Raw genomic sequence first — 27,909 nt, forward strand, 5'->3', positions numbered from 1 at the left:
GCAGTGCATGTCTCATCTCCACCAGATGGTGGTGACTCCATGAGCAGGAGGGATATCCTTCATTGGGTCTTGTAGCCTTTCCAGTCACTCTGCTTTGAGCTAGATGGCATGTATAGTTAGGCCTCTATGCACTATGTGGCTGTTAAATTGAAGTAAGTCAGTAAATAGTAAACCAGTTAGCTAATATCTACAAGAACATTGAATTATAACAAATGTGTCATCACCATGAAAAACAATTGAATCATAGCCAGAGGTTTGGTTTTTTTTGTTTTTGGCCAGTCCTGGGGCTTGGACTCAGGGCCTGAGCACTGTCCCTGGCTTCTTTTTGCTCAAGGCTAGCACTCTGCCACTTGAGCCACAGCGCCACCTCTGGCCATTTTCTGTATATGTGGCGCTGGGGAATCGAACCCAGGGCCCCATGTATATGAGGCAGGCACTCTTGCCACTAGGCCATATCCCCAGCCCCCAGAGGTATTTTTAGTCAATTGCTAAACTTTATATCTTGCCTTCAAAATTTTTGGCACGTAGCATAATTTTTTTAAGTTGGAAGAAAAATTTTGGTATAAGGTTTTTATTACAAAAATTGTATTTTTCTTCCTTAATCTGTCTGACATCCTAATGCTTAACTACTTTAAAGTCCCTTTTTCCTCCAAGTGTCAGATTATTTTTATGTTTGTTTTTCTAGGCTACTCGTCAGTGCTTCCCAAGATGGAAAATTAATTATTTGGGATAGCTATACAACAAATAAGGTAAAAATTTTTATTCATTTAAATAATGTTGTATTTGGTTTGCTGTCCAGTAGTTCTTTTATTCTTACTTCAAACTTTAATTGCATTCTGTGTTAAATTTATTTCATTTATTTTAATCTAGATCATCTTTTTAGGCGTAGTGTTTGATTTTTATGTTTAGTCTTCTCCTCTCCAGGTACAAAGTACAAGAATATTATTCAATGTGTTTTAATTGAATATTACATTTCATATTTAAATTTGGGGGAAGAGCATCATCTTCATGTATAAGGGAAACTTTAAAAATATTTCCATTTCCTAATATAAAATAACCCTGTTTTTTTTTTAATTTGTAGTTTTAGGTAGATTGGATGGATGGTTAGTGTAAAACTTTCCTTTGACTTGGTCCAGTCATTAATTTGTTTCTGGGCTGCTTAGGAGAGAGATTGGAGGTAAATTACATCTTATTTACATTTAGTGAAAGACTGTGGATTCTATTACTTATTTCCATGGAGAAGCACTACACACTGATTTAGAGTTGTTGAATTGTAGTGGAAAAACTTGTGAATATTTTCACAAGTATTTATAATTGTGTGTGTACATAGCAGTATTCTTACGGATTTGGAAATGGTATTTTGTAAAATAATAACTTCAGCTTGGTTGCTTTTGGTGTTGAGCACAGACCGAGGACCCCCTTTATCAAAGCAATTGCTCTACCCTGAGGTCTACCCTGAGCTCTTCTCCCATTCAGACAGAGATTGTAAACCTAGTAAAAACAAGTATATAATACTAGTTTTTCTGTATTAATTGAAATTAAAGTGTGTCTCTTTTAAACACATTTTCCTAAAAAAATCACTTAAAATATTAATTTTGGTTAAGTGAAAACATATAGTAATCTCATGAAATGCTGGCACTCTGTACAAACCACCTTCACTTGGAATACACCTTAACTCTTCACATACAAACAGAAAATTGATTGGCATTGAGGTAAGGAGACACCAGGCGGGAGTGACTAAGGCCAATGCAAAGCTACCTTGAGAGAGTTAACATCCTTATTAATAGAGGAAGAATAGTGACATCTCTTTGGGTACGAACCATTTGAAGTGACTCAAATATGTGTTTATTACCTCTCCTTTTATTTATTGGTCATTATTGTATTGTAAGAGCATTAGTAAAAAAAAATACTAAATACTAAAATAAATACTAAAAATAAATACTAAAATATCTAAACATTTAAACATCCTGTATTTTCCTCTCCAAAGGAATAACATCTAAGAGAGATCACTTCTTAACTCTGAATGATTTCACAATGCAGAAAAATAGGTATTTTTATATGTGTTGGTATTTTAATTCTTGTTGTTCGCTTTCTCAAGCCCTTCTAGTATGTATTTTATTTGACTTATTTTTCCAGCTGTGCTTAATTGTAGATGTAACTATGACTTAATTGTAGATAGAGTTAAAAAATGAATTGGGCTGGGAATGTGACTTAGTGGTAGAGTGCTTGCCTAGCATGCATGAAGTCCTGGGCTGGATTCCTCAGTACCACATAAACAGAAAAACCTGGAAGTGGTGCTGTGGCTCACATAGTAGAGTGCTAGCCTTCAGCCAAAGAAGCTCAGAGACAGTGCCCAGGCCCTGAGTTCAAGCCCCAGGGCTGGCAAAAAAACAAAAACAAAAACAAAACAAAACTGACTTCTTGTTTTATTTCCTCAGTATAGTTTCTATGTTCTGTATTTACGTCCTAGATGCACGCCATTCCCCTGAGGTCCTCCTGGGTGATGACCTGTGCATATGCCCCTTCTGGTAACTATGTTGCTTGTGGAGGCTTGGACAACATCTGCTCTATATACAACTTAAAAACCAGAGAGGGGAATGTGAGAGTCAGCCGGGAGCTGCCAGGTCACACAGGTGAGCGTCACTAAATGCACTTCCTTTCCATACCATACTGCCCACCACAACTTTCATAGACACAGGGCAAAGGGTGCCCACTGGCTAGAGAATGAGTGATAATTGAAAAAGAGTGGAAATTAGTATGAAGTAGGAAAATAATAACTTTTAAAAGTCCTATATCTAGGTCAGACACAGAGACTCATGCCTATAATCCTTGCTACTCAGGAGACAGAGATCTGAGGATCTCAGTTCAAAGCCAGTCCAGGCAGGAAAGTATGTGAGGCTGTAGATCAAGTAGTAAAGTGCTAACCTTGAGCTTAAAAGCTTACGGACAGCCCTTAAGCTCTAGAACTCACACACACACACACACACACACACACACACACACACACATCATAATACATGTGATTAGCATCATTTTTATATTTTATTTCAATGCTGGGGATTAGACCCTTGAATGCTAAGAAGGTGGTCTACCACAGAACTGTATTTACAGCCATGTGATTGTATGTGTGTGTGTATGTGTGTGTGTGTATACACACACGTACACGTGCCTGCCACTACAGGAGGTTTGAACTTGGGGCCTCATGCCCTCACTTGGTTTATTCACTGAAGGCTGGTAATCTACCACTTAAGCCACACCTCCACTTCTAGCTTTTTGCTCATTAATTGGAGATAAGAGTTTTACAAACTTTAACCCTGTCTGGCTTTGAACCTTGATGCTCAGAGCTCAGCCTTTTGAGAAGCTAGGATTACAGGGGTAAGCCACCACCAGCACCTAGTTACTAGCTCCATAATCTTATTTTTCTTTCAAAATTAACTTAACAATAAAAATATTAATTTGCTATAAAAAATCCAATCAATAATGAAAAATAAAAGGAAATACAAGTATTTCTTATTTTCTGCTACTACACACCATTATGTGGGGGAGTTATCTGTATTCATGAAGTAGTTTTCACTGTGTGGTCATACACTGCTTTATTTGCCAGTGTACATCTCATAATTCACTAGTGTAGAATTTGATTAGGGCATTAATTAGGAATGTATTGTTACTTATCTGTAATTTTGGCATTACTACTTTAACATGCTTTTATAATAAATCTTTAAAGTGGTCTTTTCCTACTATTTCCATATTTGAAATACTGGTAAAGGCTAAATATGCAAATTCCACATCCAGGGTACTTAGCACTGTCAGTCATGGATTCTAGTTATGTGTGCAAAGTAGCATGGTTCTCTGTGTAATGAACTTAAAATGAAGGAGACTTGAGTCTTTGTCACTTTTATAGTACCCAGTGGCATTAAGATACCAAGTGCTTAGCAGAGCTTGTTGACAAAACTATGTGCAGACAGCAGAAAATCTGAAGTAATTAAAAGCAAAAGTATAGGTAATACTGACAAATACTTGTTGCCCAGATATTTTATTCTTAAGAATATTACTATTTTACAAGGTAACTTATTTTATCACTGGTAATCTAAAACTTGCTACTCTCTATGCTATAGGCTACTTGTCCTGCTGTCGGTTTTTAGATGACAGCCAAATTGTTACAAGTTCAGGAGATACAACTTGGTAAGTTTTCTTCAAGAAGAACGCTTAAGGGGGGGGGGGGTAAGAATTCTAATAACTAGAATGAGGGATGTGGTTATTATGTGTTTGTATATTTAGTTGTTTTTTTTTTTTATTACTAGTGCTTTGTGGGACATAGAAACCGCCCAGCAGACCACCACGTTCACGGGGCATTCAGGAGATGTGATGAGCCTTTCCCTGAGTCCTGACATGAGGACTTTCATTTCTGGTGCTTGTGATGCTTCCTCTAAATTATGGGACATCAGAGATGGAATGTGTAGACAGTCTTTCACAGGACACGCCTCAGATATTAATGCTGTCAGTGTAAGTGAATAGCATCTTTAAAGAAAGTACGTTTTGTTTACCTCTATGTCATGAATTTAACAAATGATTTTCAAAGATTCCTTTCTTTTTCAGTCAGTCATGGGCCTTGAACTCTGGATCTGGGCACTGTCCCTGAGCTCTTAAGCTCAAGGCTAGCACTCTACTACTTTGAGCCACAGTGCCACTTCTGGTTTTCTGTTGGCTAACTTGAAGTAAGAGTCTTACCAATTTTCCTGCCCAAGCTGGCTTTTGAACCACGACCCTCAGATCTCAGTCTCCTGAATAGCTAGGATTACAGGCATGAGCTACCAGTGCCCAGTATCAAAGATTTTTTAATAAATAATGTGCACTTGTTAACATTCAAACAGATAATAGTGTTTGACTTTTAAAAGTTTAATCCATGGGTCTAACTCTTTCATTTGTTGGTGAAATCTGAAGTTTTATTTCCAAAGTTAGAGCAAATGCATCTTATGAGTATCTCTAGTGTGCTCGGATTAAGAAAAATATCCACACAGAGAGATGAGTGAGGAAGGAAAAACAATGGTTCAGAATAGAGACTAGCATTTGTGTGCGTGTGTGTGTGTGTGTGTACGCACACATGTGCACACAAGCCCACATTCTTGTATGTGCCTGCTAATACTGAGGCTTGACCTCATGCTTTTTCTTGGCTTTTTTGCTCAAGGTGACACCTACCTGTTGAGTCCCACCTCTGCCTTCAGCTTTTGGGTGGTTACTTAGACATAAGTTTTACAGGCATTTTTGCCCAGGCTAATTTTGAACCTGCTCCTTAGTACTCAGCCTTTTGAGTAACTAGGATTATAGGTATGAGCTACCAGTGCCTTAGGCAGATTAGCTTTTGAGGTTAATGAAATCTGGAATAGAGCATTCGTTTTGCCATTTTCCAACTGTTTGAGATGAAGCCAGCTGCTTATTAACCTCTGTGAGCCTCACCTTGCCACCTGTGTCAAACAACAGTGTGAAGACTAGTTGACATTTTATATTACCTGTTTATTAAGTAGGTATAATTGATGGAGCTACCCCTACCTGATATTTTAAAAACCCATTTGGATAACTACAGGTAGAGGAAGCCACTCAGTATATTTGAGAATGAACTGAGTGCACTGAAAACGATATTTTGAATGAGAAGTAAAATGATTATCAAGTCCTAAGAATTTAGGGGAGAGGTGTTAGGAGATTGTGGGACATCACCGGACTCGGGTGCTATGAAAGATGCTGAAGTCTATAGATTAGAATTTCCAAAAATAACATCATTTGCCAGAGTATAATATGTTCCAATTTTACCGGATGTTTTTGGAGAAAAGAAGTTTTTTCTTCATCATTCACATGTTGAATGTCATTTTATATGATTTTGTTAATAGTGTCACAGAAAGGAAATGCTTTCCCTTGTCCTGTTAGATCGGCTTGTTTAGAGCCGATATGTTCAGAGCAGACACACCTGAGTCTCCATGTCACTGAGGGGCCATCTCGGAGGATGTTTTTTGTCTTTCTGGGCATTGTACCCACATGTGTTTCTATAATTTTTCTTTTACCCCCTTACGTGGAATTATGATCAATCCTGTATTTTCACTTTAAAACTATTTAGTTGTCATTTTAATTTAGCTGTGAAACATTTCACACTGTTTAGGGTGTTATTTTCAGAAGTCAAACCAAATGTGGCCACTGGTGCTCACAACTGTAATTCTTGTTCCTCAGGAAGCTGAGATCTGAGGATCGCATTTTGAAGTAAAAAAGTCTGTGAGGTTCTTATCTCCAATTAAACATGCGTACACTTGCGCACACACACACACACACCAACTTTGAGTGATAAGGACAAGCAAGAGCCATGGGCCTTGAGTTCAAGCTGCAGTCCAGCCACCCCTCCATGCACACCCAGAGTTGTTTAGATAGCTGAGTAAATGAAATGCAAATGAGATATATGATTATTGGTTTCTTGAGCAGAGACTGTTTGCCTCACAGGCTCAAAGCAAAATGGAATGATCTTCTAAATTGGGTATTTTGTGCTTCATTGTAGATTTTTTTCCTTCTCTTCTGTCATAGAAAACAAACAGGTTCAGTCTGTACTTGCTGATAGCAGAGATACTAATGATCCTGTTGGACTTCCTACAAAGGAACAACAGAGTACTTTGCTGGTTGTCATGGAAGGGGTGGTCCAAAACATTCTCATATAAGTAGGCAAAAATGGGTTGGTGAAGTATTTCTTCTGAAATTCTTCACCATATCCAAGGATGACTAGATTGGCTACATGGTAGGTGGAAGGAAGAATTTATATCTAGTGATTCCTGAGTCTTAGGAGTATTTGGAAAGCAAAAGCATTTCTTCATTTGGTGTAGAAAAACTATCTCCATGGCGACCAGGCTCTATCCATTTTAAAAAAGCACTATAAGTAATAGTATATACTGTAATGATCTGAGAGAGAGAAAAATCCACAGAGGCACAGCTAAAGGTGGAAAGGAGTTTTATTCACAACTCAGAATCCAGAACTAGAACAGCCTCTACTTCCAAATACTGGCCTCTGACTTCCTTGTCCTGGGATAACTATCTGGAACCCAGAACCCAGAGCAGCCCCTACCTCCAAACCTCCAAGAGCCTCAACCACCAAACCTCCAAAGGTGCAAGTTTCTATTCCTCCTTCTTGCAGGCCTTGCCTCGCCTCAGGCCTCTAGGCTTCTCCACAGGCATCAGGCCTGAAACCGCCTCTCTTCCCCCGCCCTCTCTTTCTCTCTCTGTACCCATGCACACTACACTATATATAGGCTGCCACCCCCCTCCAACAGCCCTGATGGCCCACCCCCTTCAGTAGCCTAGCCCACTTAACACTGCTGTTTATCAGATAAGTTCCAGATGGGTAAAAACCAAGATGTGGAAAATGAAATCTGAAAACAGAGCATACCATAAACCAGTTAACAAACTTGGAAGGACTTTATTCATCAAACAGTCTTAAAGGGAAATATAAATTTAACAGCACAGAAATTTGAAACTGCTGCATACTTTTTAAAGTAAAAAATATTACAAGACAAGTGATAAACCCATGAAATATCACTGCAACAAAAAGACTAGTTTAGGGGCTGGGGATATAGCCTAGTGGCAAGAGTGCCTGCCTCGGATACACGAGGCCCTAGGTTCGATTCCCCAGCACCACATATACAGAAAACGGCCAGAAGCGGCGCTGTGGCTCAAGTGGCAGAGTGCTAGCCTTGAGCGGGAAGAAGCCAGGGACAGTGCTCAGGCCCTGAGTCCAAGGCCCAGGACTGGCCAAAAAAAAAAAAAGACTAGTTTATATTCATTTTATTTCTACAAAGGAAGAAATTACTACTGACCAGTCCAAATGGAAAGCGACAATGTAAAGGATTTTTATGATGAATTCATGGAGTACATTTGACCAACACATGTATAAAAGTGATACTCTCTGTAAATACAAACAAATCAAATCATCCAGATCCTGGCAGGTCACACCTGTAATCCTAGCTACTCGGGAGGCTGAGATCTGAGGATCAAAGTCCAAAGCAGAAAAGTCCCTGTGAGACTTTTATCTCCAATTAACCACTCAAAAAAAACCCCTGAAGTTGCACTGTGGCTCAAGTGGTGGAGAGCTAACCTGGAGTACAGAGAAGAGGCTCAGGGACAGCACCCCGGCCCTAAGTTTAAGCCTCACAACTGACAGAAAGAAACAACAAATCAGTGTGGAATAGTGACAGTATCTGAGAAATATTATTTCTGCATAGGTTCTTTATTGCCCAGTTACTGTATAATGATTGAAATGTTCTATGTGTGCTTTTCATGAGGTTACTGGGGCTTGAACTCAGGGCCTTTTTTGTGCTCAGGGCTGGTGCTCTGCCACTTGAAGCACACCTCCACTTCTGGCTTTTTGCTAATTAATTGGAGGTACGAGTCTATTGGACTTTTCTGCTAAGGCGGGCTTCAAACCTCAATTCACAGATTTCAGCTTTCTGAATAGCTAGGATTACAGGTATGAGCCTCCAGGGCCAGTTTATGCTATTTTTAAATAAAAACTTTCCTACTTCCTTTTTTTTTTTTTTTTTTTTTTTTGCCAGTTCTGGGGCTTGAACTCAGGGCCTGGGTACTGTCCATAAGCTGCTTTTGTCCAAGGCTAGCACTCTAACACTTGAGCCACAGTACCAGTTCTGGCTTTTGTGTTTATATGGTACTGAGGAATCAAACCTATAGCTTCATGCATGCAAGGCAAACACTCTACCACTAAGCCACATTCCCAGCCTCTCGTATTTACTTCTTTTTTTGCCAGTCCTGGGCCTTGGACTCAGGGCCTGAGCACTGTCCGTGGCTTCTTTTTGCTCAAGGCTAGCACTCCACCACTTGAGCCACAGCGCCACTTCTGGCCCTTTTCTATATATGTGGTGCTGGGGAATTGAACCCAGGGCTTCATGTATACGAGGCAAGCACTCTTTGCCACTAGGCCATATTCCCAGCCCTCGTATTTACTTCTTATAGTAGCAGTTTGTATTATTTCTTTAGGAATATGGATGCACATATTTACATATATCATTAGTAATTAATTAGCTAGATCCAGTATTTATTTATGCTTGCTATGAGAGGGCTGTGTACTTCTGTATATCATTTATTCAGCCCAGAATATTTAAAAAGCTTACCCAGGCAGGATGGAGAAATTCCTAGTTTAAGGCCAGCTTAGGTTATAGAAGGAATCTCAAAAACAAAAGGGGCCCTCGAACACTCATACAGTAAGAAGCAAGTTTGGAATTCGAATCCAGATCTGCCTTATTCCCAATTCTGTTATTAATGACACCATGTCCATATTTTGTGTGTACATCTGCGTAAAAGATGTTTATTGTTTTCCTTCTAGTTTTTCCCAAATGGATATGCCTTTGCCACCGGCTCTGATGATGCTACTTGTCGACTCTTTGACCTCCGTGCAGACCAAGAGTTATTATTATATTCTCATGACAATATAATCTGTGGGATCACTTCTGTTGCCTTCTCAAAAAGTGGGCGCCTCCTGCTAGCTGGCTATGATGACTTTAATTGTAATGTGTGGGACACGCTGAAAGGAGATCGTGCAGGTTAGTAAAAAGTCCACCATAGGTTCTGATTATTAAGAAGCCTGATTATTAACAAGACTCCAAACTCCAACAATTACTCAAAACTCCAACAACTGCCTAGAGATTTACAAGACAAGAATATAAATCCACAGGACTGTGAGAAGATGACAGTAAGTAACAGCAACAAGTTTGTGAGCCACATGGTGTACATTTACTAAATCTCAAAATGCTGAGTTTAGAACCTCCAAAAGCCTATCAGTGAAACATTGAACCTATAAAAACCAAGCAGGACAAATAGGGTTGTGTTAAAAAGTGTGAAGAAGCCAGTGCTAGTGGCTCACGCCTGTAATCCTACCTATTCAGGAGGCTGAGATCTGAGGATCATGGTTTGAAGCCAGCCGGGGCAGAAAAGTCTGTGAGACTCTTATCTCCAGTTAACCGCAGAAAAAGCTGCAAGTGACACAGTGGCTTAAGTGGTAGAGCATTAGCCTTGAGCAAAAAGGAGCTCAGGGGCAGTACTCAGGCCCTGAGTTCAAGCCTTAGTACTGGCAAGAAGAAGAAAGAGGAAGAGGAGGAGAGGAAGAGGAAGAGGAGGGTGTAGAAGCCTGAGAGGTTACCATAAATAGTTTTCTAAAACATGGACAATGTTTCCCTTGTACTACAGCTGCAGCCCACAGTTTATTTTATATTAATTTTTATTATCTTCAAGTAGTGGTACAGAGGGTACACCATTTAACAAATCCGTTTATAAGTACAGTGTATCTTGGTGGCTTTCACCTCCATATTTTCATCATTTTCCATATATTTTTTGTTTTCTGAAGAGTAAAGCCTAAGCTCTATAATGTCCTCTTGTTTGATAAGTGTTGGTATAATGAATATGATCAGTGTGATCTCTTTAGAAATCATAGCTTTTTAATGACCTAACAGTAGAAACTGTATGTGCTGCTGATTGTCTTTATTCTGGATAGATCTTACAGGGGACAGGAACACAGATCCTCTCTGTCTTCCCTTAGCCTCGTCCTGTGCATTCTCATCTACTGGTTCCACGGTATTGTAATATACACCAGACCATACTGGAACCAAATTACACAGTACCTTTAAGTTATTTTTAATTAATTCAAAATTATATTTAAAAATCAGAATGTTCTATATAACCTTTTACTAAAAACATAGCCCTGGGCTGGGATGTAGCTCAGTGGCAAAGTGCTTGCCTAGCAAGTGCAATGAGCTGGATTTGATCCCCAGTGCCAAAAACAAAGCATAGCCTTTGTTTTCTGCTTCCCAAAGTACTGCATAAGTTTTTCTTCTTCCTCTTCTTCTTCTTCCTCTTCCTCCTCCTCCTCTGTCTTCATCTTCTTTCTTTCTTTTTTTTTTTTTGGGCAGTCCTGGGCCTTGGACTCAGGGCCTGAGCACTGTCCCTGGCTTCTTTTTGCTCAAGGCTAGCACTCTGCCATTTGAGCCACAGTGCCACTTCTGGCCATTTTTTGTATATGTGTTGCTGGGCAACCGAACCCTCGGCTTCATGTATATGAGGCAAGCACTCTTGGAACTAGGCCATATTCCCAGCCTCATCTTCTTCTTCCTCTTCTCCTTGTCCTTCTCCTCTTCCTCCTTCTTGTCCTTCTCCTCTTCCTTCTTCTCCTTCTTCTTCTCCTCCTTCTTTCTTCTCCTTCTTCTTTCTCCTTCTTTCTCCTCCTTCCCCTCTTCCTCCTTCTTTCTTCTTTTTGTTGGTAGTGGGGCTTGAACTCAGCGCCTGGATGCTGTCCCTGAGCTCCTCAGCTCAAGGCTAGTGCTCTACCACTTTAAGCCACAGCATCACTTCCACTTTTCTGGTGGTTAATTGGAGATCAGAGTCTCAGGAACTTTTCTCCCCAGGCTGGTTTTGAACTGTAATCCTCAGATCTCAGCCTCCTGAGTAGCTAGGATTATAGACATAAGCCACCGGCACCTCCCTTCTGCATAAGTTTTTTGTTTTGTTTTGTTTTTCAGTGAGTACTATTGCTGCGTTCATTCACCCCTTGTTGTTCCATTTCTGTGCCCCTCTTTCCCTTCCCAAAGACAGATAAATAAATGAACAAGACAAAAACAGCAACAAAAACCCCACTTGTTTCCATTTCTGATAATTATTATTCTGATAAAAGTTCATTCTGATAAATGTTATTATATTCACCCCATTTCCACTCAATTCTGTGCCCTCCCCTCAGCTTCCCTCGGGTGTGCTCCTGTATCTCCCATATAAAAGGTAGGGAGTATAGAGTCATCTAAAAATAATAGGACATTTTCAGACGAGGACCTTCCTTTCCTTATTTTTGGGATTCTAAGAGGTGCTTGGGTCTTGCTATTTGGTGCTTTTCTCCCACTGCTGTCCTCTTTTGTTTTTACGGTATTTTTGTATCTTGAGTCTTGTTTGTCATATCTCATTGCATTTTAAATCTAACACCCGCATACCAGGGAGACCATACACTGTTTGTCTCTCTGTTCTTGGCTAATCTCACTCAACATTTGTTCTAGTTCCATCCATTTCTCAGCAAATACCATTTTATCTTTTCTAATGGCTGTATAGAATTCCATTGTATATAGGTACCACATTTTTTAATCCATTCATCTGTAGTAGGGCATCTGGGCTACATATCTTGGCTATTGTGAACAGTGAAGCAATGAACATGGAGGTGCAGGTGTCCTTGTCATATCCCGGTTCCTGTTGCTCAGGATAAATATGTAGGAGTGGTAGGCCTAGGTTGTAGGGTATGTCTAGGTTTCGTTTTTTTGAGGAACTTCCAGACTGTTTTCCAGAGTGGTTGTACTAGTTTACATTCCCACCAGCAGTGCAGTAGAGTTGCTCTTTCTCCACATTCCTGCCAGCATTCGTTGTTTGTCAGAATTCAGAATATAGGCCATTCTTATTGGGGTAAGGCAGTTTCTCAGTGTTGTTTTTATTTTTGTATAAGTTTTTAACTATTTCTTTTCACATCTTAAGTAACATGCTTAAATTTTTGTGCCAGAACTAATGGCTTGAACTTAGGACCTGGGTGCTGCCCCTTACATTTTTTTGCTCAAGGCTGTTGTTGTACCAGTTGAGCCAAAGCTTTATTTCTAGATTCCTTTGGGAGGTGATTATTTTTGTTGTTATTTGGAGGGGCTGGGATTGTGGCCTGGTGGTAGAATGCTTGCCTAGCATGCATGAAGCCCTGGGTTCGATTCCTCAGCACCACATACACAGAAAAAGCCGCAAGTGGCGCTGTGGCTCAAATGGTAGAGGGCCAGCTTTGAGCAAAAAAGTAGTTCAAGGACAATGCCCAGGCACTGAGTTCAAGCCCCAGGACTGACACACACACACACACACACACACACACACGCACACACACACACACAGAGAGAGAGAGAGAGAGAGAGGAAGAAGAGAAAGGGGGGGAGGAGGAGGAAGAGGGAGAGGGACATAAACTTTCTTGCCCAGAATGGCTTTGAACCAAGATCCTCACATCTCAGCCTCCTGTGCAGCTGAGCCACTGCAAAACTTGCCAGCATTATCTGTTGACTTGTTCTCACACAGGACAAGGGTCTTGCTACCACAATAGCCACATCCTTCCCACCCTCCAGTTTTGTTACTTAACAAAGAACATTTAGTGGTTACATAATTTCAGCTTTTTAAAAGAAGTAATTACTACTAAACAGCAAAGAATACTATAACTTCTTTTATTAACACAGCGTTTGTTAATTCTCTAGAATTTGATATTTCTGATGTACTTCTTACTAGTGAATCCAAACTTTGTGCCAATTTTTACTTGAGTGGGCCCGTTTTCTTTTTATGCCAGTACTGGAGCTTGAACTCAGGCCTCTCATTTTCACTTGGCTTTTTCCCCTCGAGACTGGTACTATTCTACTTGGGTCATAGCTCTGCTTCAAGCTTTTGCTGGCTTTGAAGTGTGATCCTCAGATACCAGCTTCTTGAGTAGTTAGGATTATAAGTATAAGCCACTGGCACCCATCTTGTTGTCCCTTTTCATCCATGTGCTGGGTGAACCTGTTTTCTTTTGTTTTTATAGTGCTTGGAAGGCAGCCCCAGCACTGAGCATGCTATGCTAAGTGAGGGTTCTGCCACCTTACTACATCTCTGACCTTTAGTGGATCTTTGACCTGTAAAGCCATGCCCTGTCTTACTGGAAAACTAGGTGCTTATTAGATTGTTTTTCTTCTCCATTTTTCTTCCCAGAACTCCAGTATTCTGTTGCTATTGGGTCCTGGGTTGGTCCTTTCAGTTGGTTGGTTTGTTTGGAGAAAGGCTGGCCTGGAACTCAGGAGCCTTCTAGTTCAGCATCCCGAGTGCCCTAGTGATCACAAATCATCCCTGGCAACTTCTTTTAAATCACATTTTCTATCTCCTTTCTCCTTTTTTGGCCAGTCCTGGCGCTTGGACTGAGGGCCTGAACACTGTCCCTTGCTTCTCTTTGCTCAAGGCTAGCACTCTACCACCTGAGCCACAGCGCCTCTTCTGGCCTTTTCTATATATGTTGTGCTGAGGAATTGAACCCAGGGCTTCATGTATAGGAGACAAGCGCTCTTGCCACTAGGCCACATTCCCAGCCCTCCTTTCTCTCTTTTTCCTTCAATCTTTCCTTCCTTCCTTTTTTCTGTTCCTCTTTTACCCCTCCCTTCCTTCCTAACTTCTTTCTTTTGTTTTTCTTCTTCCCTTCCTTTCCTTTTTTCTTTTTCTTTCTGGGCTTTATTCTTGCACTTAGTTAATTTTGCTTATGGCTAATGATCTACTACTTGAGCCACACCTCCACTTCCAGATTTTTGCTACTTAATTGGAGATAAAAGGGATTTTTCTGTCTGGTTGGCTTTGAACCTCAGTCCTCAGATTTCAGCCTCCTAAGTAGCTAGGATTACAAGCATGAGCCACTACTGCCCGGCTTGTTTTCTTTAATTTCTTTTCTTTTTAATTATTTTTAAGTAGTTGTACAAAGGGTTTTCAGTTCAGCATGTCAGTTTATGAATACAGTGCATCTGTATGTGTATGCACACAAGCACCTGTGTACGTGCTAGATCTGAGGCTTGAACTCAGAGCCTGGATTCTCTGTCCTTTAGACTTTTTACTCAAGGCTGCAACATTACCACTTGGGCCACAGTGTCACTTCCAGCTCTTTGCTGGTTAATTGGAAATAAGAGTTTCATGGACATGTGTGCAAGGGCTGGCTTCTAATGGTGATCCTCAGATCTTGACTTCCTTAGTAGCTGGGATTACAGGCCCAAGCCACCAGCACTGGCTTCTTCACACTTTTTTTTTTTTTTTTTTTTTGGCCAGTCCTGGGCCTTGGACTCAGGGCCTGAGCACTGTCCCTGGCTTCTTCCCGCTCAAGGCTAGCACTCTGCCACTTGAGCCACAGCGCCGCTTCTGGCCGTTTTCTGTATATGTGGTGCTGGGGAATTGAACCTAGGGCCTCGTGTATCCGAGGCAGGCACTCTTGCCACTAGGCTATATCCCCAGCCCATTCTTCTTCACACTTTTTAACACAACTCTATTTGCTCTGCTTGGTTCCCTAAGTTCAAGGTTTCACTAATAACTACGCTTTTCGAGGTTCTATAGGTTCTGAACTCAGCATTTTGAGAAGTAGTAAATGTACACCATGTAGCTCACAAATTTGTTGCTGTTACTTGCTGTCATCTTCTTACAGTCCTATGGGTTTATATTCTTGTCTTTTAAACCAGTGCGCAGCTATTGGAGTTTCTGAGAGTCAGGGTGACATCAACATTGCATAAAATGATTTTCTGAAATCTCTTAGGACTGCATGGCTTAGTGTTTTTGTTTTGCAAGAGGTTAATGGAAATAATCTGTTGACCAACAGCAATTAACTTCTTAAAAGCAGCAAGTACTTTGCTTAAATTGAACCAATTAGTATTCATAACAAAATTAAGAGTTTTCACGTTTTTAACATATATTTTAGTTTTAGTATTCCTTGCTTACAGCTTGTTTCAAGCTGGCTTAGCTAGAACTTCTCACTTTAAGATTTCATCGTGACTCCTGAATTGTCAATCCATTGACCTCTCCAATATGACCAGAAATATTTAACCACAGCATTCATTTCTTATTATTTCAACCCATAATGACAAATACAGCAACACTGCCATGATGGTGGTACTATGAACACTATTAAATTAGACAGGATTGGGGCTGGGAATATGGCCTAGTGGCAAGAGTGCTTGGCTCCTATACATGAAGCCCTGGGTTCAATTCCCCAGCACCACATATATACAGAAAATGGCCAGGAGTGGCACTGTGGCTCAAGTGGCAGAGTGCTAGCCTTAAGCAAAAAGAAGCCAGGGACAGTGCTCAGGCCCTGAGTCCAAGGCCCAGGACTGGCAAAAATCAATCAATCAATCAATCAATCAGGATTAAAGGTTTAAGCCACCAATGCTCTACTCGTTTACTTTTAATTAAAAAAAATCTAAAGTTTGGGGCTGGGAATGTGGCTTAGCAGTAGAGTGCTTGCCTAGCATGAATGAAGCCCTGGGTTCTATTCTTCAATACCACATAAACAGAAAAAGCCAGAACTGGCACTGTGGCTCAAGTGGTAGAGTGCTAGCCTTAAGCAAAAGAGGTTTATGGACAGTGCCCAGGTCCTAAATTCAAGCCCCAGGACTGGTAAAAACGGAAGTTTGATGATTTCAAAAAGCTTTAAGCAATATTTATGTTGGGTAGTTAAAAAGAAGAAACAAGTAAAATATAGTGAAATTACTGGAAGTGGTAATGTAATGCAATTTTGTCATGTTTTTGTGTGAAAAAGCTACCTCATTGAACTTCATTTAGAATTTTGATTTTGGCTTGAGGTATGGTCAGAATAGTAGAGCACTTCCCTAGTATTTGTGAGGCTCTGAGTTTAATCCCAAGCACTATAGAATTTTCAGAAAAGATTTTTGGTAGGAAATGGTCCTGTGGCTCAAGGTGGTAGAGGACTAGCATTGAACAAAAAAGCTCAGGGTTCAGTGCTCAAGCCCCATGACTGACCAAAAAAAAAAAAAAGATTAAAATATTTTAAAATCGAATTGGAATATCATGAACTTGTGAGAAATGCAAGATAAACATATTCCTATTTTAGATTATTGTAAGTTTTGTACTTTTTGGGGGGATAGGGGGAGAAAGGGTTGAACTGAAGGTCTCTTGCCAAATGAAATTTGGCTTTTCTGGTTAAAGCTAGCACTCTGCCACTGAGCCACACCTCCACTTTCAACTTTTTGCCAGTTAAGCGGAGCTAGAAGTCTCTTGGGTTTGTCTGCCTCATCTGCCTCCGCTTTGAACTGATATTTTAGATCTCAGCCTTCTGAGTAGCTAGTATTACAGGTGGAAACCATCAGATGATTTTTGGCAGTTCTGAGGTTTGAATTTAGGGCCTTGAATTTGTTAGGCCATAACACCAGTCATTTTTTTCCTTTATTTTCTGGATAGGGTCTTACGACTTTTTTTTGCCTGGGCCTTGCCTCATACTACAACCCTCTTCCCTGTACCCCCTTATAGCTGGGGTGACAGGGGCTCACTTCTCCATCCTTCAAGGTAAGTACGTGTTTCCTTCAGTTGCTAACTTTGTCCTCTGGTTTCTTTGTAGGTGTCCTTGCGGGTCATGACAACCGTGTCAGCTGCTTAGGTGTAACTGATGATGGCATGGCTGTGGCGACAGGATCTTGGGATAGTTTTCTGAGAATCTGGAATTAACAGTGTCATACGTATTTCCTGTTCTCCACTGATGTCTGGAGAAGTCCATACTACAGCCTAGAGCTGTGAAAAAATTCTTATATTTGCTGGTGAAGATTTTTTTCTACTGAGATTATTAAATGCAAAAAGTAGCTTTCAGTGAACTACAACAAGGCAAAGGTACCTGTTGAAATCAAAAGAACCAGTATATTAATTTGAGGAGTTGGGGTAACTGATGATGGTTTGCGCTGAATAATTGTGTGTACAGAATGTACACTTTAGGTGATCAGTGTGTTTGCATCTTAAACTTTGTGTACATAAGCGATATCACATTTTTGAGTTTTGTAACTAAGGCATAGCTTTCAGTGAACTACAACAAGGCAAAGGTACCTGTTGAAATCAAAAGAACCAGTATATTAATTTGAGGAGTTGGGGTAACTGATGATGGTTTGCGCTGAATAATTGTGTGTACAGAATGTACACTTTAGGTGATCAGTGTGTTTGCATCTTAAACTTTGTGTACATAAGCGATATCACATTTTTGAGTTTTGTAACTAAGGCACAGTAATCGATAGAGTTACTATGTGTATGTTTTAAGGAAGTCTCCTTCAATATTGCCATTGCCTAGTAGTTTAAAAGTCATCCTTGCAAACGCCAAATAAAGAGCCTGAGGCCCTGAGTTCAAGCCCCAGAATAAGCACAACAACCACAAAAAACACTCATCAAGAGATCCCAAGTGCTTAATAGTTAAGTGTTACTAGGTAACAGGTAATGTATCTCTGAGAGGAGTTAATGATTTTCTTGCAGACCCTTTGGTATGCTAGCAGTCCACCTGCTCATATTCAGGCAATGGATCAGCATGAACAATTTGGGAGAGGTGTATTTAGAATCACTTGCACTCATTATCATTGGAACAAGGTGGCTTTATGAACTGAGGATAAAATCTGAATTGAGAGAAACTATTTGTGCCTTCAAATCCCCACCCCCCCTCCTTTTTTTGTTTTTTCTTTTCAGTGCTGGGGTAGAATCCAGGGCCTTGAGAATGCTAGGTAAAGTGAAGGCTCTTTCACTAAGCTGCACCCCAGCTTCTCAACTCTCTTAAGAGCACTTAAGCTTTATTTTCTTCTGTAGCACAAAATAATGGTTTCCAAGAGGTTTTGTTTCAAAGAATTTCTGGATTTCAGTGACCCCATTTTAAGCCAAAAGAATCCTAAAGCCTTTTTAGAGAGGACAAAGAGAACTTTATCAAGCAATTACAATGCTTGTGAATGGAATAGTAATGTATTTATGAGAATCCCATGCCTTCCTACCTAATTTAAATCAAGATACTTTTTCTCTTTGATTTTTCTCTTACAAAATAATGTAAATGATTGACAATACAAGTTTGTTGGTCTTGCTTGATACTGAAGTTACGGGTTATTCTGATATATAAAGGTGCATGGTGCTTTGTAACTTAGCGAACTGTGTTACTGTTGAGATAGTTCTGTGTTAACTTCTGGTCATCTGTCACTCTAACCTACTCACAAATTTTACCCGTAAATTTTCAATTTTATGTTGTGCATGTGTAGATACATGCACCAAGTGTAATGGCATATCAGTAATAATTTTATTAAGGCCAATTGATATTAGAGAATGAGACAAAGATATAAAAGCAAAATAATATTTTAGAGGGCATATGTGAATGTATATTTGTATTTAGGATAAGATTTCTATGGATTCCTAAATGTTTACTTGTGAACTGTTTGTATCATTTATGAAATACAGCTCTTTTTGATAAGGCACATTTTCTTTTCACTAATCATTTCCTGTGGTGCTGGGGACAAAACTCAGGTCCTTACATGTGCTGTCACTGCATGATTCCCAGACTGAGATGGGCATATTTGAAAGGAACACATTCTCCCAGAAGGGATAGAAAATATTTCCATTACTTGTTTTTTTAAAACTTACATATGTACTCTTCCACTTAAAGGTTATTATAAAATATAATAATTTAGTTTGTGCAGAGAGTAAAGTAATTCCCAGGCAACTGAAAAGTAACCACTATGGAACATTTGTGGCCATTTGCCCACAGAACTGACTAGTGACAAAATAATCCATTTCATTTCTACAATCATTACTTTACTAGTTAAATCCTACCTTATAGTAATATAAATTGCTAAATGTATTTACTTGCAGAGTTTAGCAGATTGCCTGATTCTGTATCGCTTCAAGTCTTTCTAAATGTATAATTTGTAGATTACATTGTGTAGTTTGGATCTCAGTTTTTTTAGTGCTTAAAAACATGGCTAGTTTAGTTGTAAAGAATTTTCATCAAAAGCATTGCAGTTATTGATACCTGTTTTTATTTTTCACCATTTATGAAGCATTTAAACAATGTGCCTCAGCAGATTGATGTCAGTCAGAATGTAGGTTTTGCGATCCAACTTCTCTTTTCCTCCTCCCAACACTTCCCCTCTCAAGACAGTTTCGCTGGGTGGTGGCCCAGGCTGGCCTCAAATTCAGCCTCTGTCTTCTTTCCTTGGCTTCTGGAGTAGCTAGAGCTACAGGCATGTGTACAAGCACCGCCTTTTGGCAAGAGCAAAAATTTAAAGGCACATACTCTTTCCTAAAAGAATGCACTTAACATCTGGATACAGGTCTGTAATCTTAGCTACTCAGGAGGCTTGAGATCTGTAGATTGCAGATCAAAGCCTCCCAGGGCAGACAAATAGGAGACAAATCTTCAGTTAGCCAGCAAAAAGCTGGAAGTGGAGGAGGTATATGGCTCAAGTGGTAGAGTGCCAGACAATAAAGCTAAGGAAGAGAGTGAGGCTGAGTTCAAGCCTCAGTACTGCTGGCATCAAAAACAAAAAACAAGTGATCTCACCATGAGGTGGGTATCCAAAAGCTTCACTTAAGACAGCAGCAACACTTGGATGAACAGGCCTCGACTTCGGGAGCTGTACTGTTAAGGGTCAGACTAAATACCCAAGGTCCCTCCTTAGCTAATGTTTCATTCTAAATGTGTTGAGACAAAGTTTTAGACTCAGTGTTTCAACAGCAAGAGAGCCTAACAAGCAATTTTCATTTTAATTGACTTAGATAAGCAGGTTAATATTCAGGTTGATACAAAGTAACATCCATGAAATAATATTAGTACTTCTGGGATATTAAAAGAAATGTTCATGTTTTATTGCTGAAAATGTACTATGTATTTCCTCCAACCCTGTTGATATTAACAGTCATAAAAGTTTCATTTTTGCATACTGATGCTTTGATGTGAATGTCTCAGATTTTAAATTATAGCACAATACTTGTTTCTCATTGTTGATTAGCTTGATGGAGAAAAATAAACAATCTACCTGGTGAGAGCTGTCATGGCTTTAGCAGTGAATGTTCTTTTAAGAATTTTTTAGAGTTGTCAGGTTGATTACACACACACACACACACACACACACACACACACACATATACATTTTTTTTTTTTTTTTGCTAGTCTGCAGCTTGAACTTGCGGCTTGGGTGCTGTCCCTGAGCTTTTTTGCTTAAGGTTAGTACTCTACCACTTCAGCCATAGCTCCACTTCTGGCTTTTTGGTGGTTAATTGGAGTTAAGAGTCTCAGACTTTCTTGCCCAGGCTGGCTTCAAACTGTAATCTTCAGATCATTATCTCCTGAGTAGCTAGGATTTTTTTTAAAAGTTTTAAATTAAGTTCCATGTTCAGCTTTACCTTTCTTACCTTAAACCACCCATAGTTAGACACCATGTAAGAGAGCTGCATAATGAGCAAAACCAGTGTGTTAACTAGGTCAAATGTGATATATCATTTAACTTTTCTTATCTTGAAGTGTTCCAAATTCAGTGCTATATTAGAAGGTATCGGTTATAGTTGGTTCTCATGTGTTAGTCCTAGATGGATGTGGTATTTATGGTATTTAGCATATGTTTTGCATGTTGATAAATTAGTTTCTTTTTCCAGTGACATTCTGTGAATAAGCATTATAGAGGAAAAATCTTGTTTCAAGTGGTGTTAAATGTACCCAGCAAAATCTTACATCATACAGTATTTTTTGGCTAGTAGAATCTGAGCAGTGTACTTGCTAGTATTTATTTCAGGTCTTTTGTCTTTTTACACAATGGTGCTGTTTTCTCTTTTCAAAGAAGCATTTGAACATTTGCATTTTCTCACTCAAAGGTGTCCATAGCTTAATGTCATTAATGTTGCTTAAAATACTTTACTGTTAAGATATTTTGAAAATGTTTTTCTTGACCTAGAGTAGTATTTGCACACTTGTGATAAACTGTTAGTACTATGTCTAATATATAAGTAAACATGCTAAAGCTTTAAACCTTAACTGGATGTGTGCCATGGATTTAACAGTATTCATAGATCTTTCATATAATGGTTCATTCCTTTGTACAGTTGCTTTGTGAAATGTTGCTGTGAATTGATATTGTAATCAATAAAATGCTTTTAACTAGAGTTCATTTTGTTTTAAGTCAACTTTTAATAAGAATTGTTCAAAAATTAAGTCCTTGAACTCTCAAGTTCACTCAGCCTGATTTTTCATACTCAGCCCTGATTTTTTTTATTGAAATACACAATGTTTTTATTTCTTGACTTCTAGCTTGTTAAAAGACCAGAAAGCAAGTTATTCTTCCCCTGTAGGGTGAAGTAATTTAGTTCCTTCCTGTGCAGTTTTTATATAGACAATTTTGCTTATGGTATTGATTTAATTTTTTTTCTATTTTCTTTCCTCTCATGAAAACTTTAAGACTAATGAGAAAATTAAGATGTAACTCCAGTTGCCCAGAAAATTGATAAATGAAATAGCATCAGATTAGCTTCTGCATAGTACCATAGAAGAACCTCTTCATGTAATTAATACACTTTAAAAACTTAGCAGCCAGGTATGGTGGCTCACCCCTGTAATTCTAGCTATCAGGAGGCTGAGATCTGAGGATCACAGTTCAAAGTCAGCCTTGGGTAGCAAACTTTTACCTCCAATTAACCACCAAAAAGCCTGATGGTTCAAAGTGGTAGAGCGCTAGCCTCAAAAGCTCAAGGACAGAGACCAGGCCCTGAGTTCAAGCCTTAAAAACTGCACACACACACACACACACACACACACACACACACACACACACACACGCCCTGAATTCAATCAAGCCTTAGGAACTGCACACACACAGGCTTAGATGCTAATGAGGATTAATGACAATGAATATGGCTGAAGCAGCTTACTAGCATGTATAAAACTAGAACAATGAAACCAGTTGAAGTTGTTTTAAAAGGGAGGAATGCAATAGAAAGAGGTGAGATTGATCAGGATACACTGTTTACTTGTGTGGAAATAACTAATGTATGCTAAAGACAGAGACAGAGAAGGCTGGAGGGAGAGAGGGAGAAATAGAGAAGGCAGAGAGACACAAAGATGTCCAGGCAGGAATACTGAATAAATGCCTATGAATTTCAGTTTTTAATATGGACAATCTCTGAAAATAGGCTCTCCCAATGGTGGTGTATAACATCCTTTATGTTTTTAATACCTGACGAGGTGAACTAAATAGTTATGAAATCAAATGAGCTGGTCAACTCAAGATGGTTTACATGCCTACCATATGTGATTAAAACTCCTATTACTATAAATGCTTCATTTATCAACTGTCAAGCAAACAGGTTTATTTTCATGTTGCAAGCTCGCTTAAAAAGTTTTGTAAAAGCTTGAGATTATACAAAGTTTATAAATAATCCTGCAAACATACACAGTAAATAGGTATATGTGTAATGACTGTATTAGTCATACAACTGTTGTCATTCATAGGCCAAGGTATAGGTATGCTTATGTCCAGGTATGAGCATTGATTTTCATTATTTTGGTGTTCAATTCCCAGCATTCACACATTACTAAGCCCAATCAGCTGGAACTACAAACTAGTGATACAAAACTTCCTATACCAGAAACGTTGTACCAATGACTCCCAGAGTGTCCTGTGCATCAGGATCACTGGGAGGGCTGACTAAAACCTAATTGCTACTCAGCACTGGAGGCTCACTCCTTTCATCCTAGCTCCTCAGGAGGCTGAGATCTGAGGATTGTGGTTCAGCGCCATGCTGTTCAGAAAAGCATGGGAGGTTCTTATCTCCAATTAACCATCAAAAAACTGGAAGAGGAGGTGGAGCTCAAGTGGTAAAGCACCCACTTTGAACAAAATAAGCAAGTGAGAGCTCCAGCCTCATTGAGTTCAATCCCTAGTAGCACCCCTAGTCCCCAACAGCCCCCCTCCAAAAAAAAAAAGCCATAAAGCCACACACCCACACAAAGCAGGGCTAGGAATGTGGCTTAGTGGTAAAGTAAATGAAGCCCTGGATTCAATTACTCAGAACCACATACAGAAAAGGCCAGGGGTAGCTCAAGTGGTAGAGTGCTAGCCTTGAGCAAAAGAAGCTGGGGGACAGTGCCCAGGCCCTGAGTCCAAAGCCCCAGGACTGGCCAAAAAAAAAAAGTCCTATTCCAAATCTGGTTTATCTGATTCCACAGGTCTGAAGTAAAGGGTAAGAATCTGCATTTCCTATAAGTTCAAAAGGATCTAGGGACTAAACTTTGAGAACCACTGTATTATACTACTTAGGTGACATTAAAAGTCTGTGTCCTTAGATACAACTTTTAACCTAAATTAGCAGCACTCAATTTTAGGATTTGACATCTCATGTTGTAACCACCACTAAATTTACTAGTAGTTGTATAATTTGGGGGGTTATAAACTGGCAATAAAAATTAACTGGTCTATATATTTAAATTTGAATATTGCATTATGTCTGATTTGCATAGAAATTTAAGTACTTTTGAAAGGCTTCTATGGCCTCAATAATATATTGGCCTTCAAATACCCTGAAAAAGAGAACCATGGGCTGGGAATATAGCCCAGCGGTAGAGTACTCGCCTCGCATACATGAAGCCCTGGGTTTGATTCCTCAGCACCACATATATAGAAAGCGGCCAGAAGTAGCACTGTGGCTCAAGAGATAGAGTGCTAGCCTTGAGCAAAAAGAAGCCAGGGACAGTGCACAGGCCCTGAGTCCACACCCCAGGACTGGCAACAGAAACAAAAACAAATAAGCACCACATATATAGAAAAAGCCAGAAATGGCGCTGTGGCTCAAGTGATAGAGTGCTAGCCTTGAGCAAAAAGAAGCCAGGGACAGTGCTCAGGCCCTGAGTCCAAGGCCCAGGACTGGCAAAGAAAAAAAAAAAAGAGATCCTACTGTGAAAGACCAACAAGCACTCAGGAGCCTAAAGACAGAAAAATACTGAGTATTAAAAAAGAAAAAGAATTATAAACTGCTTAGCCAAATACACTGTGCTCCCTGGAATTGTGCATTTTTAACAAGCATCTAGGTGATGCTGATTGGCAGTCCTTTACTTATATATAGCAAGGTCTGAGAATTAGGTAATTAAATTTTTCCATATTAGTTTGTTTTCATAAAGAAGCAGACATGATACTCAAACCCCAAAACAACATTTCATTAAAGTAAAAAACTACAGTAATAATTTTAATGAAGTCTTGGGCAAATTCTTAAAAGTAGAAGCCTCACTGCAGGGCGGTGGGGGGATGATGGGCACTGTCTAGCAGTATCTATAGTCAAAGGCCCTCTGAAGCACAGCTTCTAAACATTATTTGCTTACTATCCAAAAATGCAGACCTATCTCTGGCTATTTTCATCACTTCACATACTTAAAAGGATTTTTTTTAAGTTTTTTTCTGGACTCATAACTATAGCAAAGTCAAAGACTTTCTTAGGAAGTAGATAAAGACAGCCAGGAGGTTAGGACTTGGGTAGCACCTGGATGGGAGAAACAGATCAAGAAACTTTAGATCCAGATAGTTTTATGTATTTGAAACAAACAACAAAAAACCCTTAATATACTGTGTTACATCAGTTTTAATGGGAATAAAAGAGGTTAAAAACAGAGCCTATCAGTGGTTTCCATACTTGCCGGGACGGCAAAAGTGCTTCTAACTTGTATGAAGAGTATACTCCAGAACATTCTGCACTCCTTGGTGGTTAGAGCAATGCAGCTTGTAAAACATAATAAGAAATTTCCTATTCCCATTAAAGAAGGCATCAAAAACTAGTTGTGAGAAGATGATTATTCTCTAACTCCTGGATGCCAGGAAGCAGAGTTTCCAGAATCAAAAAGCCCTAACTAAGAGCTCAAGGACCCACCCCTCAGGGGTCACATAGTTGGTTCTGTTGCCTTAAACTAATTTATCATTTAACACAAACAGTTTAGTTTTTGCCCCAAATTAAAACTAAGACCATATCATAACACCTTTGTAAATGTGCAAACACTCTGAGATAGATCATTACTAGAATCTAAGCAGAGATTTGCAAAAGCACATAGTATAATCCATACTGATTACTTCATTAAAAAACAAAAACAACCCAAACTCTCCCAATCTTCTAGTCCTGTTTCCTCTTACATCACCAATTTCTTCTGTTAAGATTCTTCATTGCTTGAATGTAGAAACTGCTTAGTAAAATTTTCTAGCTCATTTTCAAGTTGAACAGCTTTATTCCTAATTTAAAAGAAAAAGCACCAATCTGATTATGATAAAGATCAATGGAAAAAATACATTCTATCCAGTTTCTTAAAAAGAAAAACTCACTAGAGTTACAACTTTTTGAACAAATATATCTATTACAAACTCTTTTTAGAGTATTCACTGAATGTGGTACTTTATTTAGCTGTGCAGTAAAACTCACTGAGATAAAAGACAAAAAAATTTAAATAAAAAAACAGCATAATAGACAGTGGAGTCATATCTTACATGAGATTGTCTTAAGTCATAGTCATGAATGTCCTTGAAAACTCGTTTCACATAAAGCATATGTACTGAATAAGTCATTTGAGTAGATGCTAAAAGGTATTCATATGTCAAAAATACTTCAATAATAGTTTCAGCAAGGACTTGTTATTTAACAAGGTAAAGGAGAGAGAAATGGAGTATAGAAAGATCATTTCCTGCTCCTCATGTAAGATAACATGTGTTAAACGACTCCCCCCCAAATACTTTTCAACATTAGAATCGTATTTGATGCAGTCAGGTTGCCATTAACAGAAAGGAACACACATGGATGTGTTTCCCATTCTAACCTGTCCTGTGCATGGACTCAATGCGTGGATGCTGACCTGTTCTCCCGTGCTCATTTTGGAGGGGAGGAGGTCTTGTTTTGTTTCTGCACATACATGGATGGGTCACATGTTAACTGTATATATGCTCTGAACTCCACTGAATGTATTTCTTCAGGCAATGCTTTTGAAGCATTAAATTCCACACAAGTGGCTGAACTTAATGTAGTAATAAATACTGGAGATTGTAAATATAGTCATGCCTTACTTGATGACTGGAATGTCTTCTATAAAGTGTATTATTAGTCATTAGCTGATTTCATCATTACGCGAACATCATAGTTCCTTTTTGTTGTTGTTGTTGTTATTGTTGGCTCTGGGGCTTGAACTCTGGGCCTGGGTACTATCCTTAAGCTCTTCAGCTCAAGGCCAGAGCTCTACCACTTGAGCCACGGTGCCACTTTCAGTTTTCTAGTGGTTAACTAGAAATAAGAGTTCATGGACTTTCCTGATGACTTTGAACCACTATCCTCAGATCTCAGCCTCCTGAGTAGCTAGGACTACAGGTGTGAGCAACCAGCACCTGGCTCATCATGGTATTATAACCTAGTACACACCTAAATTATATAGCACAGCCTATTACTTTTAGGTTAAAAACTTGTACAATGTTACAACTACACTGATACTATAGGCAACTATAACAATCTATAGTATTTGCGTATCTAAATGTAAGTTAATATATTAGATAGTGCTTCATTCTTTTTCTGAAGCTAATGGGTACAAAAAGTAAAAAGCAAATGCCAAGAATGGATCTAAGAGTGATATTTCTAGTTTTGTCCCTTAGAGAAAATTTATTAGGTCCCAAGGAATCCCTAATAAATAATTAAGCTAGAAGTTCCTATTGTATCACGGAATCTTATTTTCATTGCTTCATATTTACACATATTCAGTAGTCCCAGTGAGAATACAAATTAATTGTCCTAGCTATATAGGACTAAAAACCCACATTTAGTTATAGAACTTCTATTCTGAAAGGAAACTAACTTAGTCTAACAAGTTTAGAGATATAAAATCCATTCTTCAAGTTAGCTTTCACTATACTGAAATTACAAAATAGGAACTTATGAAAGTTCTTAAACATGAAATAGCTAAAAGTTTTAACAGATTCATATGATGATTTTGGCTGAGACTAGTGAATGTTCATGTTAGTGAGAAAAAAAGGTTTAAATACCTTAAGTACTTTGAATTGTTTTGTATTTTTTCCAACTGATCTATTTCTTTGGATAATCTTGCAATTTCTTCTTCCAGATGTCTTTGGGTAATATCAACTTGTTGGCACAGGCGGGCAAAAGTGGTGGCCATTTCTCTTAAAATTAAAAAAAATGATTAGCAGTCATGAAGATGAGTAAACTTCAGTGCAAAACTTTTATAAGGAGAAAGGCAAGCTGGGTGTGATGTGAATGCCTATGATACAGGAAGACAGACGCAGGAAGATCCTGAGTTTGAGGACAGCCCAGGGAAGGATAATAGCAGGCCCATATCCAAAACAAGTT

General features: G+C 39.1%; 2 protein-coding genes across 3 annotated transcripts in view; one reads left to right on the forward strand and one right to left on the reverse strand.

The window, feature by feature from the left end:
- Positions 1-17,591, forward strand: part of Gnb4 (G protein subunit beta 4) — a 46,163-nt gene extending 28,572 nt beyond the window's left edge. The window contains exons 5-10 of the mRNA XM_048347076.1: positions 686-749; positions 2,471-2,633; positions 4,116-4,182; positions 4,302-4,503; positions 9,362-9,578; positions 17,156-17,591. Of these exons, the coding sequence (XP_048203033.1) occupies positions 686-749; positions 2,471-2,633; positions 4,116-4,182; positions 4,302-4,503; positions 9,362-9,578; positions 17,156-17,262 (820 nt within the window). The 3' untranslated portion in view covers positions 17,263-17,591. The remainder of the gene's footprint in view (positions 1-685; positions 750-2,470; positions 2,634-4,115; positions 4,183-4,301; positions 4,504-9,361; positions 9,579-17,155) is intronic.
- Positions 17,592-25,098: 7,507 nt separating this feature from the next.
- The window catches only part of Mfn1 (mitofusin 1), a 49,135-nt gene continuing 46,324 nt past the window's right edge, over positions 25,099-27,909 (reverse strand). For both annotated transcript variants that reach the window (XM_048347073.1, XM_048347074.1), the window contains exons 17-18: positions 27,588-27,722; positions 25,099-25,802 (exon numbers count right to left, since the gene is read on the reverse strand). In XM_048347073.1, coding sequence (XP_048203030.1) covers positions 25,724-25,802; positions 27,588-27,722 — 214 coding nt within the window. In that variant the 3' untranslated portion in view covers positions 25,099-25,723. The remainder of the gene's footprint in view (positions 25,803-27,587; positions 27,723-27,909) is intronic.

Source organism: Perognathus longimembris, chromosome 5, assembly GCF_023159225.1.
Source record: "Perognathus longimembris pacificus isolate PPM17 chromosome 5, ASM2315922v1, whole genome shotgun sequence".
NCBI lineage: Eukaryota > Metazoa > Chordata > Mammalia > Rodentia > Heteromyidae > Perognathus > Perognathus longimembris.